Genomic DNA, 21,392 nt, shown 5'->3' with positions numbered 1-21,392 from the left:
TGGTCACCCCTTTTCTGATGGAGCCCAGGATACCATTTGCCCTCCGAGCCACTGGCTTCCAGCGCACTGCTGGCTCATGTTAAACTTTTCATCCATCAAGACCCCCAGGTCCTTCTCCACAGGGCTGCACTCAAGGACCGCTCCTTCCAGTCTATATGGATGCCTGGGATTCCTCCGGCCCAAGTGCAAAACCTTGCACTTTGCTGTGTTGGACCTCATCAGATTCACCCAGGCCCACCTTTCCAGTCTCTTGAGGTCCCTCTGCATTGGCATCCCTTCCTTCCACTGTGTCAACCGCACCACTCAGCTTGGTGTCGTCAGCAAACGTGCTGAGGGTGCACTTGATTCCACCCTCAATGCCATTGATAACAGTGTTAAAGAGCACCGGTCCCAAGACAGACCTCTGGGGGATGCCGCTCGTTATCGGCCTCCACCTGGACATAGAGCCATTGACCACCACCCTCTGTCTACGGCCTTTTAACCAATTTCTTATCCACTGAGTGGTCCACCCATCAAATCCATGTTCCTCCAATTTGGAGATGAGGATGTGGTGGGGGACCATGTCAAAGCTGTGAGATGTGAGAAATACTGGAATCCTGGCTGCCAATGAAGACCGAGGCAAAGAACTCATTCAGTACCTAAACAGTTATTCACAATTGTTCGAAATAGATGAGTGAAATGACCTGGAAATACCATTCATTACTGGCATCATACAACATTAAAGCAATCTGAAAACGAGCAGAAATAGTTCATCACTGAAACCCTCTCTCATTCATGTATATGAACTACTTCAAAAAGAAGAGTCAAGATACCATACACTTTTTAATGTCATTAATGACTGAGGAAGCTATAACTGAGAGGATCGGGCATAAACAACTGAATTTATCCCTGTTTGAAGTAAAACACAAACCAACATCTCTGCTTCTCCTTTGCCCTTCACCACCTCTCTTCACTTAAAAGGAATTCTTAGGTTCATGGACCTTAGTTCAGACAGTTGGTAGTGCTTTGTGTACTGATCTCTAGTGCCATCCTCGTAGAGCACAAAAGCAGCAAAAAAGAGCACACAGAATTTAAATCTGAAAACAGTGCAAAGAAAGGGAACTGCTAGTGTCCTATCTTTTAAAGAATGAACTACTACTCTGCTACTCACATTTGCATTTACAGTTGTTTCCCATTGGCCTACAATTTGGTACTCCTACAGGACCAAAAATTCACATAAACCAAGTGCCAAGATCTCTCGCCACAAAGGAAGGCCTTTTCTTATAAGTAGAAAATAAACATAAGAAGAAAAAGAAATGAAAAAGAAAAAAAAAGCTAACTTAATAAAAACACATATTTCCCTTGCTGATTTCCTTTGGGCACTTGCTTATGTAGCATTTCATGAGTGTAAATGTAGGAAGTGCTCTACATCAATTCTACAGATATTTAAGGAAAATTTACCAAACTCACTGAGCCTGAAATACACAACCCAGCAATAGGACAAAATCCCTGCCAAAATATTCTGATCTAGCTGTGGAATATTCAAAAGCAAACAGACTTTAATGTAGCTCTAAATAAATTCAGATGCATTTCTGGGCAGCTACAGAGAAATAAACTGTCACATTAACGAAAAGCTTTTTGACAATTTGTATATTAGCCTTCAGTCTGCACATAAATGTCATTATGTTTATGACCAAGAAGAAATAAACATAAAATTGAAAAAAATGAATGCAATTTTAATACAGAATAGAATGCTCCGAAGTCCAAAGGATTTTGCAGACAGCTGCCAAGAAAACAAGGAACAAAGCTAACATGTTTCTATGACTATTTTTTGTTCAAATACAAACTCTCTCAGTAAGTTCCATCTATTTCAGGAACTCCTTTATTAAGCAACATACCCTTCAAAAGTGAGTTACCATGCTTTCTCCATTGTGATAAATGTATAAAATGAATTTTGGGTTTTTTGTTTCTTTATTCCTACAGCTCTGAATGCCTCTATCGTCTTTCTAAGAGAGTTTTGTTTGCTGTTTTGTTTATATTTCCTACTCTGTATGAAGCAATCCTTTTCTGGAAACAATGAGGCATGAGCTAATGTATTTATTATCCCCAGTATCACTGTGTTTTCCTTGTGTTATATCCTTCACGAAAACTCAGGTTATTTTTTCCCGGCAGGATCAGTTTCCAGTTGGACACCACAGCCAGAAAGCTGTCAGTTTTCAGAAGCAGTTCAAAGGACTTATTTTTCAAACACCTTTACCAGCATCTTTCCACTATTTGAATGCCTCTACAGTGATCTGCATAAGGTGAGTAAATCCTTATCTCTGTAGTTTCTAGTGATTTTGCATTATATCTTATCAGAAGAGTTCATTTTTGTGTAAAACATCAGCCACTGAGAAACATTCTGCTGATAATGTGTTGGTTATGACTACCTGTTTGATCTTTCTTCAAAGCATACTCACTGTTACTCCATTTGATCCAGCTATTTTGTCATCAATGAAAGCTGAAACTCTTCCATTTCAGTAATATTTCTACAGAGGTCCAAAACCTGGTGCATTGATCCTGTAATTACAAGGGGATTAACATCAGTTACCAAACAGGAACTGCTAACTATGATACGATAAGCACTGCATTATGATCTTCATTTATGTGCTGCCTTTTCATGTTCTGATGTTTCCGTGTGCTGGCTGACTCAGAGGTACTGCACACACTCTTACGCCATTTGTCACAAACTGCAGGGAAGCAAAACTCTGAAGAATTTACACCTCTCAGTTTCCTCACAGATTTACTTAACCTCTAGTTAGACATAAAAACAGCTAAAAAGATGCATGTGGGCCTGACAGAGTATGGGACTGAGCCATGTAACTTCCAAAATGAAACAGCAAGAAAACCCAAGCTAAGGTACGAAACAACAGGCTGGAATTTCAAGAAGCATAACCTGTGTAAGACCATCCAGAGCTCATCACACTGACGTTTACTCTGAGGTGTACATTTGTAAATATATTTACATAAGCTTTATTATAGTTACTTTCATAATAGAATATTTCCTTGTTCCCTTTTATATCACTTGCAAAAGAATAAGATGTGTCAGAATCCACATAAAAAGAACAGTAAATCTTTGCTCTCTAAGGACAAACATTGTAAAGGTTGTCACAAAGTTTTCCAAAAGATTGTCAGTACTTCAAATCTTAAAACTATAATCCAAGTATGATTCTTTGATTTTATAGATAAAAATACTACAATAGCACAGTGAGTATAAAGAGGAACTTGAGCAGTCAAGAAAACAGAAATCTAATTCCTTATCAACACAATTCAAAGGAGGAATTGATTAATAATAATATCAATTTCTAGCAGACACAAATAAGAAAATTCCCTTAGGCAACACACAAAGAAAGTGGAATGCAGCACTTCACAACACAATGATTTTAACACAAAGTGTGTACTTAACAGCAAATGATGCATAGAGTACATTTAGGAACAATTTTACTTAAGAAGCAGTCAGTGGGAGTATCACTAATTTTGCTTAACTTCCCGTTATTACTCAACCAAAGCTACTTCAGTATCAGAACCAGCCTTGAGTATTTTTAGGTGGGTCTGCAAAATCATCTTTCAGGCTTTGGGCAGGCAGGCAGACATTTGTCAGGTGACTAATCCATACAACTTTGGGGAGAAACAGCAAGCCGATTCTCTGTATTTCTAGGGAACGTTCTCTATTAATTGGGATGACCATCCATGTGTCTTTGACAAGTTGGCTATATCATAAATCATCTTGAGCTGTAAAATATACTGAGCGGACACCAGGACAACTAGAGCCATCGGCCTTCCTATGCAAACAGAAAGCTGAGCATGGGAGAAGGAATAGAGGAAGACAAGAGCAAGAAAAGTTATACACAACCTTTTCCTTACTTAAGTCATACCCTTATCACATATTTCTGTCCTCTCCCTAGCTCCCTCCCACAAATTAGCAAAAGAGGATCCATGTACAAACAATGGTTAACCTACTGGGTTTACGTGGCAGTGTTTTGGAAGGGAGGTAAAGGGGGCCCATGAGATTACAGAGCAATGGCTGCCCCAGGCCAGGCACAAAGGGCCAGTCACTGAAGCTGGTGGTGCCCCTGTATATATATATAAGAAATATATATATAGATATATAAAAGGAAAGGGGAAAAAGGGGGAAAAGATAAAAGAAACGGCCTAGAGAGTGAGAGAGAATGGGGGGCATGGGGGCATCCTGCAGACACCAAGGACAGTGAGGGAGGGCAGGAGCTGCCGCAGGCAGCGGAGCAAGTATTTCCCTTGGCAAGCAGATGGGTATGCCCTGAGTGAAGCCACAGCCCGTGCAGAGCTGCCATGTGGAGCAGGCTTAGTGGCAAAAAATCGCAGGCAGTAAAGGTCTCGCTCTGGAGGCTTACCCTGAAGGACTGAAGGCTGTGCAGATAACCCATGCTAGAGCAGTTCACCAAGGACTGCAGCCCATGGGAATGCTGTGGAAATCACCCAAACGCTACTCCATTCAGGCCAGAAGCGTGGCCCTGCAAAGAAAGGGCACTTTGGATGAAGGACCGCTCTACAGACAGCCTCTGTCTTTGCTTGACAAATTCAAGCAAAAAAACCAAACACTGGAAGAGACATAACCCCTGCTTCTTTGTCAAAAGGACAGAACATCTACAAACGATTACTTGATACTGCTTTTCACTGATATTTTACACACTCTCACCTTGTAAAGCGTGTTGCCCTCTGCTTACCTTATTTGTACCTCCTTCAGGTACTTCTATTTAACTCTTCGCTATCTAGCTGACACGCAAAAGCCCAAACAACTATCGGACACAAAGGGTAAAGGCAAGTCACGGTGCTGTGAACACCAAATTCCTGATACAAAAATGCAAAAAGTGTATTACAACAACCTTAGACAAGTTATCTAAGTTTTTGCAGCTAATGACATTTCACAGCAAAACTGAATACAATGAAATCTACATTTCACGTTGCAATCTACTCTCCTACCTCTAGCTTACTGCTCTCTCTATCCAAATATTCATGTGGCTGTGGATTACCTTCTAGGCACTGCCTGTACTGTAGGAGGTTCCTTATTACCTACTGTTCTATAGCATCCTTATATGTATCCTTATAATTAGAGCAGCTGCTCTGCATACACGTTTAAGCAGTCATTTTTGTGCCCAAAGGGAAACAGATGTTAAAAACTAAACAAAGACAAACCTTTGTTTAATTTTCTTTTTGAGCGCCCAGTTTACAGTAAAGCATTCTGGAAATTTTATTTAGTTACAGATAAGAGCATAAATATTAGTAGTTTTTAATATTAATAGATTTAATCCTTATTTTAGGATGAAAACAAGTTCTTTAATCTTGGACTTTACCAACAATACATGGTTTGTGTGAGTTACCATTTCTCCCAAGGAAAAAGAAAGATTTGCAGGAAGCATGACAGTAAATACGTTAATTTAATTTGCCTCCCATGTTCCTCTAAGAATTAAACTTCTTCATCATGGTTACGCAACAGGAAAAAACCCGTACGGTGAGATAGCAGCACTGTTGCGTATTGTATTACGCAAGTGCAATGTCACCTACTCATCTAAACTGTCACTGAGGAACTCGTTTTCATCAAGCTTTTTCAGATGTGCGTGCCTTGTCCATAATGCACAGTGCTCTTATCAGACAAGCCAGATACCAATCCTTACAGAAACTGCAAAGTTCTAAATCCTAACGATGGAAGCTGCAGCTCATCTGCTTACAGAGAATAAAGCAAATGTTCCCCTGTGCTGATGATATGCATTGCTACTTGCTGTTCAGAGAACACAAAAGGAAATAACCACGAAAAACTGATGCTAAGCAACAAAGACGACATTCACGGAGAGCTGGTCAGTACATACAGAGTGATACACTGATAATCCACCCTGGAACTTATTCAGATTTGCAGTTAAGCGTGTGGCTCGTAATTCCCATACAATACAGTTCAAAAACCCACCCTGAAATTAGGCAAGGAGGACATCCCTGAGCCTCCTGTAAAGACATAACTCCTTTGGGTCACTTCAGTCTGTTGTTCAAAAACAACAAAAAACCCTGGGGGAATCTATGTCCAAACAGCTATGTAGCACAGACAGCACCAGAGCCTCATATTCATCAGCCTGACATTAAATTCACAGAATGATGACAACTGAATTCAAAGTTTGTTCTTTACTTGGTACTGGACTTTCCTTATTAAAAAAAAAAAAACGAAACTATCTGATACAGATATAAGCAAATATAATTTGTCCAGAAACTACCTTCCACATGACTCCTATCATCTGTGTATATGGCAGCAATTTCAAGAAGTATATTACTTTATAATGCATCACCTATGGGTCTGTTCATGCCGTTCCCATCATTGGCCAGCATACAGTGAAATAGCATCAACCTGCTGCCACTTCACAGTGGGTTGGGGTTATTTATTTACTAGTGTCTCATGCTTTTGGAGCTGCTCAGAGATCTGACACTGCTAGCCTTAGGGTCACAGCTGAGTACACTGAAAACACATTTTCCAGGTCTCAGGTTAAACTTACCAATTATCAATTTCTAACTGTGTGATAGGACAGTTACAGTCTCTTTTCAAGTTCCTGAAAAACGCTTTTATGAAAAACATCACTGCATTTCTGAATCACAAGACCATAATTTTCAAAAAGTTATACCAAAACGCACGTTACTGGCATTAACTATGAAAACCCATTAAAAGCTCTCAAGTGGAGTCATCAGTTTTTCAGCATTTCCTGTTAGACTAAGAATTGGAAGATTTCATCCAGACACCACGCCATGAGAAGGTGTGACACATACAGCTCAGCTAGAACCTTAAAGCAGAAAAAACTGTTTACAGTGCTTTATAGTATCTACAATATCTACAACATGTATTCCTGGCCCACAAGATGTATCAAAGCTGAAGTTTGCATAATGAAATCAGAATACAGATTAAAAAAATAAAGACATCACCCTAGATACACTAAGTTCACAATAATCATCTTTTCCCCCATTGGAATGCACTTTGTCCAGGTAAATGAACTCTCTGCAGCAAGCTCAACTCAAAAACTTGCCGAAGCACAGTGAACACTCATATGAACACTGAATCAGCAATCTCAGTATACAAATTCAGGATGTAATAGCTGCTGTTTTCAAAAACTCATGCAGAACAATTCCTGGTTCTCAGCTCTGGTGCATGTTCTGTGTGCTTGACGTATCTAGAGCTAGATAAATAGTGAGACACACCTTTCTTTGTATTTCAGAAAGCCAATGTCTCTCTCCTTCCAGTTATAAATGTCAAAATCTTACTACCTTCTCACTTTTTAAGGAAGCCTTACATAAGTGGTCCAATTCTTTTGCAGTTTTGTTGTTTTTTTTTTTTTTTAACAGAAGTTTTGTTTTATTGGAACCAACACTTCTTCACAAACACGCTACCAAATTTCTTGCTTGGTTCAAACCACAAAGTGATTCAGTACAACTGCTGAGGCAGGTGCACGTGAAGATGCACCAGTATTCTTTCACTCCTTTATTTAAGCAGACACTTTGTGGCTATTCATCTATAACCCACGGCCTCTGATTTCACCCTCTGCTCCTACTGTAAAAACAAAGACTACTTTGAGCAGCTACCAAACACCATCTGCAATGATTCCCCCTCAGTGGCCTCCCCCTGCTCTGCCATTGTAAGTCCCCACCTGGAGTGCTGTGGCCAGGCCTAGGGGCCCCCAGTATAGGAGGGATGTGGAACTGTTGGAGGAGGTCCAGAGGAGGGTCACAAAGATACTCAGAGGGCTGGAGCACCTCTCCTATGAAGAAAGGTTGAGGAAGTTGAGCTTGTTTAGCTTGCAGAATAAAGGGCTCTGGGGAGACCTCATCACAGTCTTCCAGTACTTGAAGGGAGCTTCTAAGCATGAGGAGAACCAGTTTTTTGCATGTTCTGATATTGATGGGACAGGAGGGAAACAGCTTTAAACTAAACAAGTAAAGATTTAGGTTAGATATTAGGAACTTTTTTTTACTCAGAGGGCAGTGAGGCCCTGACACCGCTGCCCAGAGAAACTGTGGATGGCCCATTCCTGGCAGCACTCACAGCCAGATTAGATGGGATCCTGGGCAGCCTGATGTGGTGGCTGGCAACCCTACCCACAGCAGGGGGAGGGAACTGGATGGGCTTTAAGGTCTCCTCCAACCCAAGACGTTCTATGATTCTATAACCCTTCACTAATGCCCTGAACGTTCCAGGCTAGCAAACACACTGCTGCAGGGCTTCCCTCCAGTAACGCTGCTGCTGTCGCTCCCTGACACGATGCAAACATTGGGAAAGCAGCATATATCCCACAGTCATCTAGTAATACTTCTCTTTAAAAGCACAAGGTTGCATTCTAGAAGAATTCTGCTTGCTCCACAGACCGGTAAGTGGTAAGATCAAATATCTTCTTTCACACTGACATACAAGATATCCAAGCACTAATAAAATGAAACAGTTACGCAGCAAGGGGAGAGGGAGGGGACTTCCTTTTATTCACCTGCGGTGACTGCCCCGCCGCTGTTCCACCCGGCAGGATCGCGGCACCGTCAGTCCATTCATTGCACGGCAACGACCGTTTCACCGCTCCCTCGAGGCGACGCGGGGCGCCCCAGGGCGAGGCAGCGGCGGGCCGGGCGGGCAGCGCTTCGCTCCCAGGCGCGGGCCGGGCATGCGGCTGTGCGACAAGAAGCTCCCGGCGGCGCGGCGGCGCTGCGCGGTGCTGCTCGGCTCCCTGCTGCTGGCCGCCGCCGTGGCGCTGCGCGGAATCGCCCTACCCTGCCGCGACGCCCAGCCGCGCTGCCGGGACCGCCTGTACGGGGCGCTGCGGCTGGAGCCCCGCTGGAAGCTCGACTGCGCGGGGGTGGTCCGCGGGGACGAGGAGGCGGTGCGGGACGCCCTGGTGAGCAACCTGGAGGTGAGGAACAAAAGGCAACCCCTGAGCCCCGAGGACTACCTGAACATGACGAAGGACTGCCGCAGCTTCAAGGAGGGCCGGCGCTACATCGAGTTCCCGCTGAGCGAGGAGGAAGCCGACTTCCCCATTGCCTACTCCATGGTCATCCACCACAAGATCGAGATGTTCGAGCGGCTCCTGCGCTCTCTCTACGCGCCGCAGAACGTCTACTGCGTCCACGTGGACGGCAAGGCTCCCGCCGCCTTCCAGCAGGCCGTGCGGGCCATCGCCGCCTGCTTCTCCAACGTCTTCGTGGCCAGCCGCCTGGAGAGCGTGGTGTACGCCTCCTGGTCCCGGCTGCAGGCCGACCTCAACTGCATGCAGGACCTGCTGCGGAGCCCTGTGCCCTGGCGCTACATCCTCACCACGTGCGGCACCGACTTCCCCATCAAGACCAACGCGGAGATTGTCCGCGCGCTGCGGGTGCTGCAGGGGCAGAACAGCATGGAGTCGGAGAAGCCGACGGCCTACAAGCAGGAGCGCTGGAAGTACCAGCACCTCGTGAAGACCTCCATCTCCCGCACGGCCACGGAGAAGTCGCCATCACCGCTGCCCTCGCCGATGTTCACGGGCAGCGCCTACATCGCGGCCACGCGGGCCTTCGTGCGGCACGTGCTGGAGGACCCCGCGGCGGGGCGCTTCCTCGATTGGGCCAAGGACACCTACAGCCCCGACGAGCACGTGTGGGCCACGCTGAACCGCGCGCCCGGCGTCCCCGGCGCCGTGCCGTACAGCGACAAGTTCCAGACGTCCGACATGAACGCGCTGCCCCGCCTGGTCAAGTGGCAGTACCTGGACGGCGACACGAGCCGCGGAGCGCCCTACCCGCCCTGCACCGGCCGCTTCCAGCGCAGCGTCTGCGTCTACGGGGCCGGGGACGTGGCCTGGATGCTGCGGCAGCGCCAACTCCTGGCCAACAAGTTCGACCCCGAAGTAGACGATGCGGCCATCCAGTGTCTCGAGAGCCACCTGCGCCGTAAGGCGCTCCTCGGCCGGGGGCTGTGAGCGGACCGCCGGCGGGGATCCTTCCGCGACCCCCGAGGCGAAGGGTCGGCGCGCTCCGAGCGCGGGAGCGGCGGTGCTGTGGGGCGGAGGGGCCGGGACTCCGCCCGCCGCTGCCGGCTCCACACAGAGGCGGCCCCGGAGTTCTCCGGCGGCCGCCGTAAGCGGACGAGCGCGGTGTTTTTCCACTCCGCGTGCCGTCTGCTCGCAGAAGTGACGCCGAAGGTTCGCTGTTAGGTCACGAGACGAGCTGAGGCGACGCAATTAATCGGACCGCCCGGCTGAACGTCGGCTGCTGCTCCTGTTTCGGTCGCTCGGGAGCCCTCTGACTGCTGGCCGTAGCAAATGTGCCGCAAGAGACAGGTCCTGAGTGCTCCGTGCCCTGTACTCACCTGAAGAAAGCTGGCTGTGCCCTCCAGCCCTTCTGCACCTGCAGCACAGGCACAGGACATCTGTGTGGAGAGCAGTGGACAGGCCCACCTTGTCTGCCTCCTTCCTGCCTTTTTCCTCCACCCGGAGATTAGTTTTATGCAGAGTGCTCTCCACAGTGTAACTGCCACATCCAGGGGTGTGCTGGGCCTTAAGAAGAACAAAAACATCCAGTACATTCTTTTTTTTACTTGAAGTTACTATGAGCTAGTTACTGAAGTTACTGTAAGTAGGAAAAGTTGGTCAACTTTTGTATCTCACCCACAGGTGCTTCACCCAGCTCTCCTTAAGGCCAGCTCCTTCCACACACCCAGCACATCCTCACAGAGAGGCTGAGAGTTTAATTCAGTTGCCTCTGTGCTGGTAGCATTTTTTCCTTAAGATTTTCTAATTAGTGAACACTTTCATCTTTATAAATTCAGAGTCTCATGTGGGGAATGACCATCAGCCAAAGAACATCATCTAAATGTAGCGAGCTGCTGATTTCAGAAGTTCAATTATGACTGAAGCCACACAGTTCTTGGAAACACTGATTTAAGAAAGAAGTGATTAAATGATTGACTTAACAAGGTGTGCTGCTGTAATTTTGTTGGACATTTTAAAATGAAATGATAAATGCTGATTTTTGAAATGGTGCAGTGAAGTAGCAGTGATTGCTGTAGGCAAAAAAGGCAAGACAAGCTGTCAAATTAACATTGAATCCATCACTGGACATTTATTTATCATTCCCAACTTCCCCCTCCCCCAAAAGTGAATAAAGCAGTAGGGTTGATGAGTCCATTGGGAAATGGTTTCCAAGTACTGTAAATAGAAATCTGCTCCTATGGAGAGTAAAGTTTCTGTTGGTAACATGTAAAACTTAAAATGGTTTCAGCAGCCAAATCTGCATTACATAACAAATATAGCCATGTGTAGTATGTTCACTTAGAACATCTGTGCTGAGCCGGAGCAAGAACTCACATTTCCCAGCATAGAAGACTGCATTCAAACTGTAGCTGCCTTCTCTGATTTTGCGTGTTGTAGCTCATTCATTCACTGCAGATTAACAAACATTAGCCCAAAATGGTGAACTGCTGTCAGTGGTTCACTGGCAGAACTGGGATAGATTCAAGTTTGGCTGATGTTTTTCCAGCCATGTGAAGAATTCTCTGAGTGCCTACAGAGAGTAAAGATGCTCTTGGGGCAGGGGGGAAACCTCAGCCTAAAACAGTGAAAGATTCCCAGAGGGACCTCTCTGTTGTTTAGTAAGTGTATCTCTAAAGAAAGATTTGTACTTACAGGTTGCTTACAGATTTATCACAGTAATTTCTGTCTCTGTCCTGTAGATACGTGCAACTTTTAAAGTTGTTTCCTCTCCCAGAAATACAAAGTGTTGCTTATACAGAATAAGTATCAGCAAAGGTTTTATCTGTGACTGACAGAGAGCCCCAAACAAACAAGCAATCAAATGGAGAGAGAGCAACAAGCACATAGATCTGAAAACTATTAAAAAGCCACTTTGAATCAGTTTCACGTAAGTCTCGGCAGAGTCAAACTAACTTCTCTTTGAATATTACATATTGCAATCTGTGCTCTTCCTGGTTAAAACATAGCATTTGTCCACACTGGAAAAAGCTTGCCTATTGAATAGGAACTGAATTTCCCCCTTCTTGGGGAACTAGGTTAACTACAAAGACAAAGGTTTTTTTTGCTGCAAATATATGCCTGTTACATCACAAAAGCAGCATCTTATAGAGTGACAAATATGAAAATAATTACGTCAAGACGTTTTTGAAGTATACTTAGTCCTTAAATAGAGACCATCTGCCCAATTCACCAAGTGTTCTTTTTAATCTGCCTACCTTGGACAGTTGGTTCTTGATAAGTTCTAACTCTTAACTATTTTGGTTGAGAATCTTTGCTCCTAAATCTTTGTTGTAGGATTATGCCATTCTATTTTGAGGCAGTTGATTATCTTGGTGTGTTTTGGATACAGCCTTTTACACAGTACACGGTCAGTCAGACAGAAACAAGAGGGTGGAAACAAGGGTGGAAAAAATCAATGAGTAGTCAGACTGTCATTCTCTGTCACCTCATGGTTGTATGCACTCTTACAAAATGTTTACCTTTTCAACATGATTATACTATTTTTACCACCACCAACAGCATTTGAAAATTTTACTCACGATTTATCTCTGATAATTTGGTTCGTAAAACAAAGGTATATCTTGTGCAAATTTATTTTAAACTCACCCTCTCAGTAGTAACCTAATTTATTCGGGGGGAACACGAGGCTACTCCCAAATTCAGAAAGTGAACTAAGATAAAAAGATTCTGGCGCAGAAATATTCACAGCACTTCCTCTTCCACAGACATTAGAAATTTGACATTAGAAAGCAGTGATACAAATAAAAAAGTGACGTATATTACTATGATCTGTAATGATAAGGAGACATAAAGAACATCACTGAATAACCACGTGTAACTTTGTGTTCCACAGATCTCAAAGTGTCGCAGAAATAAGTTCAGTAGCATCTCAGAAAATTGATGACAGGGACACAAAGAAATGATGCAGTTGGGCAAGGTTAGCTGTAGAACTGAGGAGAACAAATTGCCAGCAAATTAGGACAAACCTCAGCCCAAAGTAGAATACAGAATCATCCCCCAAAACAGATTAAATACCCTATGAACTTCATCAATAAAATCCTGAACTAAGTTGGAAACAGTCACATCGGGAATTTTATTATTAGCTTGGTCCAGTGAGAGTATGAAAGTCTACTTGTGACCTCTGTCTACAGATCAGCTGCTAACTAACAATCTGATCATTAAACAAACCACCAGCTGCATAAGGAGGAAGTATGTTGCAAACAGCCATTCAAGGTATGCGCAGGAGGAAGGTGAAACTACAATTCTGAAAATCTAATAACAGATTTGAAAAAAAACAACTCACCTGTCTTTAATCCAAATGTTTTTCACTTTTGCAAGAACAACACAGCGTGAGCTGAAACTATCATAACACATACTGAAACACAGAGCCCATCAATGGCTTTTCTTCACTCTAGTCAAGAGCATCTATTTCCTTCTTGCTTTGCATTTATTGTGTGTTTTATAAGATCATCACTGAGATGTCCTGTAATAAGGAAATGAGTCAATGGAAATAAATTTGGAGGAAAAATTTATAGGTAATAAATTTACAGGTAAATATTTACAGGTAAAAATTACAAACAAACTAGAAAGAAGTACAACCTCCAGAAACAAAATACTGATAAAATACTTGCCACCATAATCAGAATTGATTTGGTCATTGGTTATACCACCATAATCTGACTAACTTTTACAAAAAAATTTATCTTTGAGCAAAACCAATTTCCTAATTAAGTTTCTCCTCTTATGAGAGTGAAGCTTAAGGCTAGATCTCCCACTGCAGTTCCAGTTCCACTGGATACTCACTCAAATGCTCTTTCCTATGCTCCTCCTATTTATTAATTATTATTAAATTTTCTTCCCATGTTCACCCAGGACCTGTTAGAGCACTGAGAAGCAAAACCAAGCCACTAGTACGTTAACTGAAATACTACTTCCTATGTTGCTGAGATGCAGCAAAACAAACATCCAACATTGCCATTAAATCTTATCTACCTCATTGTACTGTTACAGGATGACCCTGACAGCTCCATACTTATTGTTTTTTTAATCTCTCTGATAACATTTGAAGCAATACGCACAGCCCTGACTGAGCAAACAGCTTGCTTTAGCCAAGATCTACTTTTGTGCACTGGAGGAATTCACAAAATCCTTTCCTCTCGTGGAATCCATGTTTACACAGGCAGTCACCACAGCCATTTTTGTTCCGGGATTTAGTCATTCACTTTTATTTTCCCCCCAGATTCTTTTTATTTATTGCAAAGTTTCTTTCCAAATATAAACATTAATTGCAGCTCAAGGTCAAAATTATCTTTTGCTTTTTCTCCACTATGGACAGCTGGAAGCCACTCAGACTTTCCTGAAATAAATTGGAAAAAACAAGCCCCAACAAACCAGCGAACGAAGCCATTACAGCTGGAAAAACCAAACAGGTAGCAGCAAGCATGCTGATGCTCTAGTCAGTGACAGTTTTGCATTGGATATGAAAAAAAGTATCTTAGTACAACATGCAACACACTTTTCATCTATGTTGCTTTTTTTGGTACTTGGTTAACTTGGGCCAAACAAAAGGCTAATCAAGAACTTCAGTGGTATTTAAGCATTTGCACATTTTTCCACTATGGAAAGAATGGAGTGCTTTAAGTTTTGAGCATTTAAATTCATTTCAGAATGTCCATCTCCTTTCCAAATACTTCCTTACAAAGCAAGGCAACATGAATCAACAGATAATCAGAGCACATGGGGAGTATTACTGTTAGGCACCACTCTGAAGAGTACCAATCACCTTCCTCCAAAGGAACACACCCAGATCTCCACTACAACTCTTATTATTTTTTTTTCCTTTTTTTTTTGAACAAGTCATTAAAATTGTCTTGAATTTACGAACTGCCATTTCTGATCACACTCACATTGACTGGAATTTTACGAATTGCTGAGTAGCAGACATCTTCACCATTCAAATTATTTCTCCTGCATTTGGAATTTTTCTTTGCACATGTACACATGCAAGGAAGCGAATCAGTGCTTCTCAAGTTCTGTATTTTCTTTCAATTAACAACTAAAGTAATTCCAAGGATGCAAGTGCTAATGTAGCAATGTACAACTACTGAAAAACAAGAGAAGTCTGATGGAGGAGTATGAAGAAAACGCTAACAAATTCATTCCATGCATAAGCCTTACATCAGTGTAATGCTGCTGCCTTTTTTTTTTTTTTTTTTTTTTAAATGGAAAAAGACTGTAGTAAATATGCTAATGCACATTACTTGGAACTGAAACCAGTATATACTTATTTGCTTTAGAAAGGAATCCAAGGGTTACAAAAGAGCTGGAGATTGAGAAGCTTCGGTTCAGAGAGAAAAAGACTGCAGGGCTGGAGGTAGGAACAACCAACAGATTTCTTAGGGTTGAAATTCAGTTTGCCCCACAATTATCACAGAACATTTAAACATAGAAGATCGGGTAAGACAGAAAAAAAGAGAAAACCACAGGAGGGACACACATTGACATCCTTCAACATAATGACCTCAGTAGACAATTACCATGCTGTTCAAATAAGAGCAATGGTCTTGTTCTTTTTTTTTTTTTCAGAACAGTTTCTTATCAAACTGCAGCACACAGAAGACATTTTAACAGAGATATGGGACAAAAGAAAAACTGTAATAATCACAGTACCTGGAGATGTCTGTGAAGCAAGCCTGTGAAATCCCTTCATGCAACGAAAAAAAATAAATCTTGCCTATGGAAGATATTCCAGGTTTGAAGGGGGAGGTGGATGGAAGGATTCTAATTTATCCTCAATAACTGAGGCTTTCAGTGCTCATCACTTCTCCCACTTCTGACTGAGAACATGAAATTTCTCGTTTTAAATACCTTCTAAATACCTATTCCAGGCCAAAGTCATGCACAAACAGGGATTAGATAAACATAAAAATAAGCAGCACCAGTGTTTTTTTAGAACGCAGTGCAATCCTTAAGGTTCGCTTTCATGAGCTACGCAGTGATAGTTTAATGCTCAAGTCAGTGTATTACTACCACAGAGTACACAATGGATTTGGTATTTACAGATACCTACTATCTACCAAGTAACAAATACATCTATAGACACCTATTGTCTATTTAATATGATAATAACATACAGCAACAAACAGAAAAGTATACTGATGAGCATGAGCTGCTAAGTTTTTGCTGATGTCTAGTAATGTTATTTTGAAAATGCCATTCCTTTGCCACCATACTCAGATTAGACCCTACAACTGAAAGCCCTTTGAATTTGCAACAGTACTATAAAAACAATTATAGAATACCACAAGAACATATTAATGTATGTTTTTTAAACAAAGCTTTCCAATGATCACTCATTCATTCACAAGTTTTTAAATAAAAGTTTATTAGAGAAATTATTGTGAACAAAAAAGGCAACAGTATTGTTGTAACTTTTTAAAAAAGAAATAACATTGTGTTCTTCATGCCCCACGTGGTGAACTGAAGAAATGCTACAGGTATTTCTTCCACTGTTTTCCTGTGATGCTTTCTTAGTACGGATTAACTCACATCTGCATCACAAGATGCAAGTAATGCAAGTACAAACACAGTCCCTTTCCATGCTTCTCTCCAGAAAGTGCTGCGCATTAACAGAAAATATTGCAGGCAAACCACAGTTCTTTTCATTCTGCAGCATTGGAACCAGTGTCTAGGAAAGAAAAAAGGCAATGTAATACACACTATCCCACAGACTTCAGTTAAAGAGAACAAACGCCATTCTTTAATACCTTCCTCAAACTCAAAAACATCCCCTCAAGCCTTTTAATACAGCACATGCTCTGTACCTACCCAAATCCCTTCACTGCTATAATGTGAGGCAAGGACTGCTTGTGTACTTTCACCTCATTTAATGATGCTGAGAACAGCCACTGTAAAACTTCAAGGCTGTGCATATACATCATTTGCCAATACAGTACCAAAAACAGAAGAGGCTTTGCTCTAACTCTGCGTCACGCACTTTACTGCAGTCAATCACAAGCATATCTTACTAAACTACGTGATCTGCCAAAGAGAAAAGTTAACACGTCCCACAGCAAAAGCTCCTATGGAATCTGTGCTACTGCAGTATATGTATCATGCATTTTTAAATACCTGTGAGGATGAGCATGACCTTCATAAAATAACTGAGTGCAATACTCTGTTCTGAACTTTTGTCAGAAGTGCAATTTCTACTATTACCATTGTCATTGCTTTTTTGTTCTTAGCACTGTGGAAAAAATACTGGTCTTTGGATAAAGTAGAAAACACATCAATGTTTACTACGAGTTTTTTAAGCAAGTCTTTTTGTGGAAAAAGAGCTGAAATTTTAGTAACAACTTTAAATCACCCAGTTCTTTAAACCTTATCTGCATACATGTGAGTGAATATGTCCAATAAGCTGAAAGAAACAGTAGCTAACAGCAGAGGCTGAACAAACAATAAGTTCTGACAGCTATCTAGAACTACAAGTTGACATGACCCCTATAATCATGCCAGAATCCAAAAAGTCATGAAGAACTTATTTTGTGGGCTATCTTACACATAACTACAGCCTTTTCCATTCTCAGTTCTTCCTGTTAGCACCACCTCTAAGAACAAAACAACGGGCACCTTTTCACACACCAGTGACATTCTGTCAATCAATGGTTGGAAAAGTTGTGAAGCTGCTAAATGATTTTTTTTTCCAATGAGAACTTCAAGCAACACTGACAAAAGCAATCCAGTCACACGGATGGGGATAAACTCCTATAAGCAGTTACATACAGGGGGCCCATTGAGCCAGACACGAGTTGCACCACGTGATCTGCCATGCCATCAAAAGCTTCCCATGTGCATGGGTCCCACGCTATCAAATCCAGCAACCAATTGCTCCAACAGGTATCACTGCTTGCTCAGACTGATGAAACAGTATTTGATTTCAATAAAATGTGGTGATGTTCTAGCAAACTGGTTAATACTGCAAAAATCACTATGCAGGAACTCAAACCAGATTAATTCTGACTTTGGAATCACTGTAGTGATAGCACTTGCACAACAGGTGTCCACAATCTCTCACACGTTCCTATTTCAGTGCTTATGAGCTAGGGAAGCATCCAGCTGGCTTCTATTTAACAAATGATGAGAAGTGAAACAGAGTTCAGAGCCCTACTTCCGCCTGAAAAATACAATCAGTATAGCTTTAATCAGAGAATCAATCAAAGCTTTCTACAAATGAAAAGGTCTAGTGCCTGTGCTTATTTATATTCTATTTCATACTTACTTTTTCCATCACATGCTACAATTTTCACTTTGTCCACTTTCACAAGCTCAGTGACTTCCCTAAATTCAACATCATTCAGTACAAACGTCCATACGTTGTCACAGAACCTGTATGTATTCAGAGATCCCTTTGAAAGAAAACAGAAGATATTTTCTATAGGTGGCATCCCCAAAATATCAGAAAATATGACATTTACTCTTTACAGAACTATGCACCTTCTAGAACGACAAATCGGCTTGCCATAAAACCAACTATGAACCTGAATGCATGCAAACACACAAGCAAGCAACTGGGGAAAACTGTTATTTAAATGCCCTCCAGTGGCTGAAGTTTTCAAGGCTTTTCCATGTATCTTTTCAATGCAGGGATGTTACACTCTATGCAAATGGAAGTTTCATAGGTATGCTAAAAAGCTTTCTCACGTGCACTAACGAACTATGTAACTTATATTAGTACCAAAAAAGATTTCTTAAAACCCGAGGAATATGAGCAGTGATCACAGAATATATGAATTCTGCAATTGTTTATAAGAGAAAAAACTAATCAGCATGACATAACAGGGCTTTCCTACACGTGGCGCATTCCAAAGGTGTTGACATGCACACCTTTTGGCCTTTATCTTCTCATATTTTAAACTGATTCTTCTGGAACTTAAGCTCCACGTGAAATTTGTTTGTTTTGCATCTTCAGGACAGTTTGCTACACTACATATTAAAAAGAATTATGTGAGGGGAAAAAAACACCAAAATAAAATAAAAAAAAAATCTAAAATCCTACAAGCATGCTTTATTTCTGCATTCTGCATAGACTGCAGAGAAATACTCAGGACAACTTTTCCCTCAATACTACAATCAAATTGACATTCAATAATTTGTTGGCTATCTGCCATTAACTAAAGAGGGTGGCTGTGAAAAAAACAAGTTTTTCTGTGAGACCTACAGCAAACAGATTATAAAAGTACACCTGCATCTCTCTAGTCTCTTTTCCTGTCAGAGCTGTGGCTGAAAAACTGGCTTTATCTCACTTCCGCAGAATGCAATTCAGTGGAGCAAAGTTCTTCCCATCTGCAGGACACTAACAACAGCAACACTACACATTTCAGCTTTTCCTTTTTCCTCTGCTCTCATCCCACCAAATTCTTGTTTCCAATTTCTGCATTCCTTCAAAAATTCCCCAACAGACCAGGGAGATAATAAGCTTCACAATTAAATACCGAACATACAAGTAGGCAGCCATTATTTCAGAATCATAAAGAACCTTTTAAAATCTCTGCTCACAGCACACAGTTTTTAATGACATTCTGCATCAACACTCAAACCACCATCGCTTACCAAGAACTGTGACAGGCAGTTATCTTACCCTGAAATTGACTCTGTTCCTGACTCGTTGTGCCAGTGCCGAATTTATAGCTTTATCAAACTGAAGTAGCACCTGAAGGGCCAGCTGAGGAGTGATTTGCTGTGACTGAAGAGGTGTAAAAACAAGTTTTGAGTTGCTTCCACTTTCAGTCAAAAAAGAAAAAAAAGAAAACAGAACCGCACTAAAAACTAAGAATATCACAAGAAAGTTTATGGGAAGAGGTCTCTAAAAGAATAGCTTATAAAAGCATTACAGAAGTATCATCATAGAATGGTTTGGCTTGGAAGGGACCTTTGAGATCACCCAGTTCCACCCCCTTGTTACAGGCAGGGACATCCCCCTCTAGTCCAGGTTGCTCACAGCCCCATCCAGTTTGGCCTTCAGTGCTTCCAGGAAGAAAGCATCCACAACCTCACTGAGCAACCTGTTCCAGTGTCTCACCACCCTCACAGTAAAGAATTTATTCTTAATATCCAGTCTAAATCTACCCTCTTCCAGTTTAAAACCATTTCCCTTTGTCCTGTTACTACCTGCCCTTATAAAAAGTCCCTCCCCAGCCTTCCTGTAGGCCCTCTTCTGGTTCTGGAAGGCCACCAAAATAAGGTCTCCTTGGAGACTTCCCCAGGCTGAAGATTCCTAGCTCTCTCAACCTGTCTTCATAGGGGAGGTGCTCCAGCCTTCTGATCATCTTCGTGGCGCTCCTCTGGACCTGCTCCAACAGCTCCATATCCCCTTATTTACCTTTGTTTTCCCACCTTAAGCCCGGGAAAAGAAATAACGTGCTAAAAGATTTTTTGTGCTACACGAAGATTGCTGCTGGTTAGTTGGAAACCAGCAGAAGAGGAAACTGATTGCAGTGTTCCAGAATAGCCTGGCTATAGCTTTACTGGACCACACAACAGGGGAGAATGCCACATCAGAAAAGGCTTCCATCTACAACGTTCACCTAAAGGCTCCCACGTAACGCAAATTGCTTTTGATCTCAATAGGTAAACGTTCTGAAAGCAGAGACGCTGCCCGCAGCATGGCTATATCCGGCTGTATCTGCCCCGCCGCTCCCAGCAGCCGCCTCGAGCCCGGCGCTCGCACCTGGATGAGCTCGTCCAGACTCTCCTGCAGGCTGTTGCCCAGAGTGGTGTTCCGGTACAGCTGATAGGCCATGGTTCCTGCGGTGCGCTGGCCGCCTTACTGACCATCCACGGCTCGGGACGCCTGCTGTATCCTTGCTCTCATTTAATAAACGAGGGAAAAAAAACCTACAAAACACAACACGGCCTTTAGCTGCCCAGTACACGGCAGGAGCCGAGAGCCCGGGCAGCAGGCCGGAGCCGCACCGGCACGGCCCGAACGCGACACGCGGGGCCGGCCTCGTCCGCCTCCCGTTCGGCTGCCGGGCCGGCCGGCCTCCAGCCCCCGGCACAGGGTGCCCACTGCGGAGCGGGGCGCTCCAGCAGGACAGGGATCCGCAGCCCCAGCCCCGACCCCACGTTTCCCCGAGGCCGCCCGCCAGGCCCGGCCCCGGCTCACCACCGCCCGCCGCCGCCTCACCCGTTCCGAGCGGCCGGAAGAAGCACTGGCCGCGCTGACCGCCGACCCGGAAGCGGAAGTACGAGCGCTGGCTCCACCCCCAGGGCTGCGCCCCGCCGCGGCCTGAAAGCCACCAGAGGCCGTGAACGTCCTCAGCAAGGCGCTGCGTTTCATTGCGCCCACAGCGCTTTCTGCACCCACGTCACATTTCATGC

The 21,392-nt window shown here is 43.2% G+C and overlaps 2 protein-coding genes across 2 annotated transcripts; one reads left to right on the top strand and one right to left on the bottom strand.

The window, feature by feature from the left end:
* The first annotated feature begins 8,672 nt into the window (after nt 1–8,672).
* On the top strand, nt 8,673–9,962 carry GCNT3 (glucosaminyl (N-acetyl) transferase 3, mucin type). Its single transcript, XM_042876179.1, has one exon. The coding sequence runs from the start codon at nt 8,673–8,675 to the stop codon at nt 9,960–9,962; it is 1,290 nt and encodes a 429-aa protein (XP_042732113.1).
* Nucleotides 9,963–16,369: 6,407 nt separating this feature from the next.
* On the bottom strand, nt 16,370–21,244 carry GTF2A2 (general transcription factor IIA subunit 2). The gene is made up of 5 exons (XM_042875782.1): nt 21,178–21,244; nt 20,740–20,906; nt 19,651–19,755; nt 18,292–18,418; nt 16,370–16,701 (listed from the first exon to the last, which is right to left on the bottom strand). The coding sequence occupies exons 2-5, from the start codon at nt 20,809–20,811 to the stop codon at nt 16,676–16,678; spliced, it is 330 nt and encodes a 109-aa protein (XP_042731716.1). The 5' UTR covers nt 20,812–20,906; nt 21,178–21,244; the 3' UTR covers nt 16,370–16,675.
* Between the last annotated feature and the right edge of the window lie 148 nt (nt 21,245–21,392).

The sequence above is a fragment of the Lagopus leucura genome, unplaced genomic scaffold, assembly GCF_019238085.1.
Source record: "Lagopus leucura isolate 7727_CA_CO unplaced genomic scaffold, USGS_WTPT01 Super-Scaffold_100015, whole genome shotgun sequence".
Taxonomy (NCBI): Eukaryota; Metazoa; Chordata; class Aves; order Galliformes; family Phasianidae; genus Lagopus; species Lagopus leucura.
This window is presented reverse-complemented; position numbering and strand designations above follow the sequence as displayed.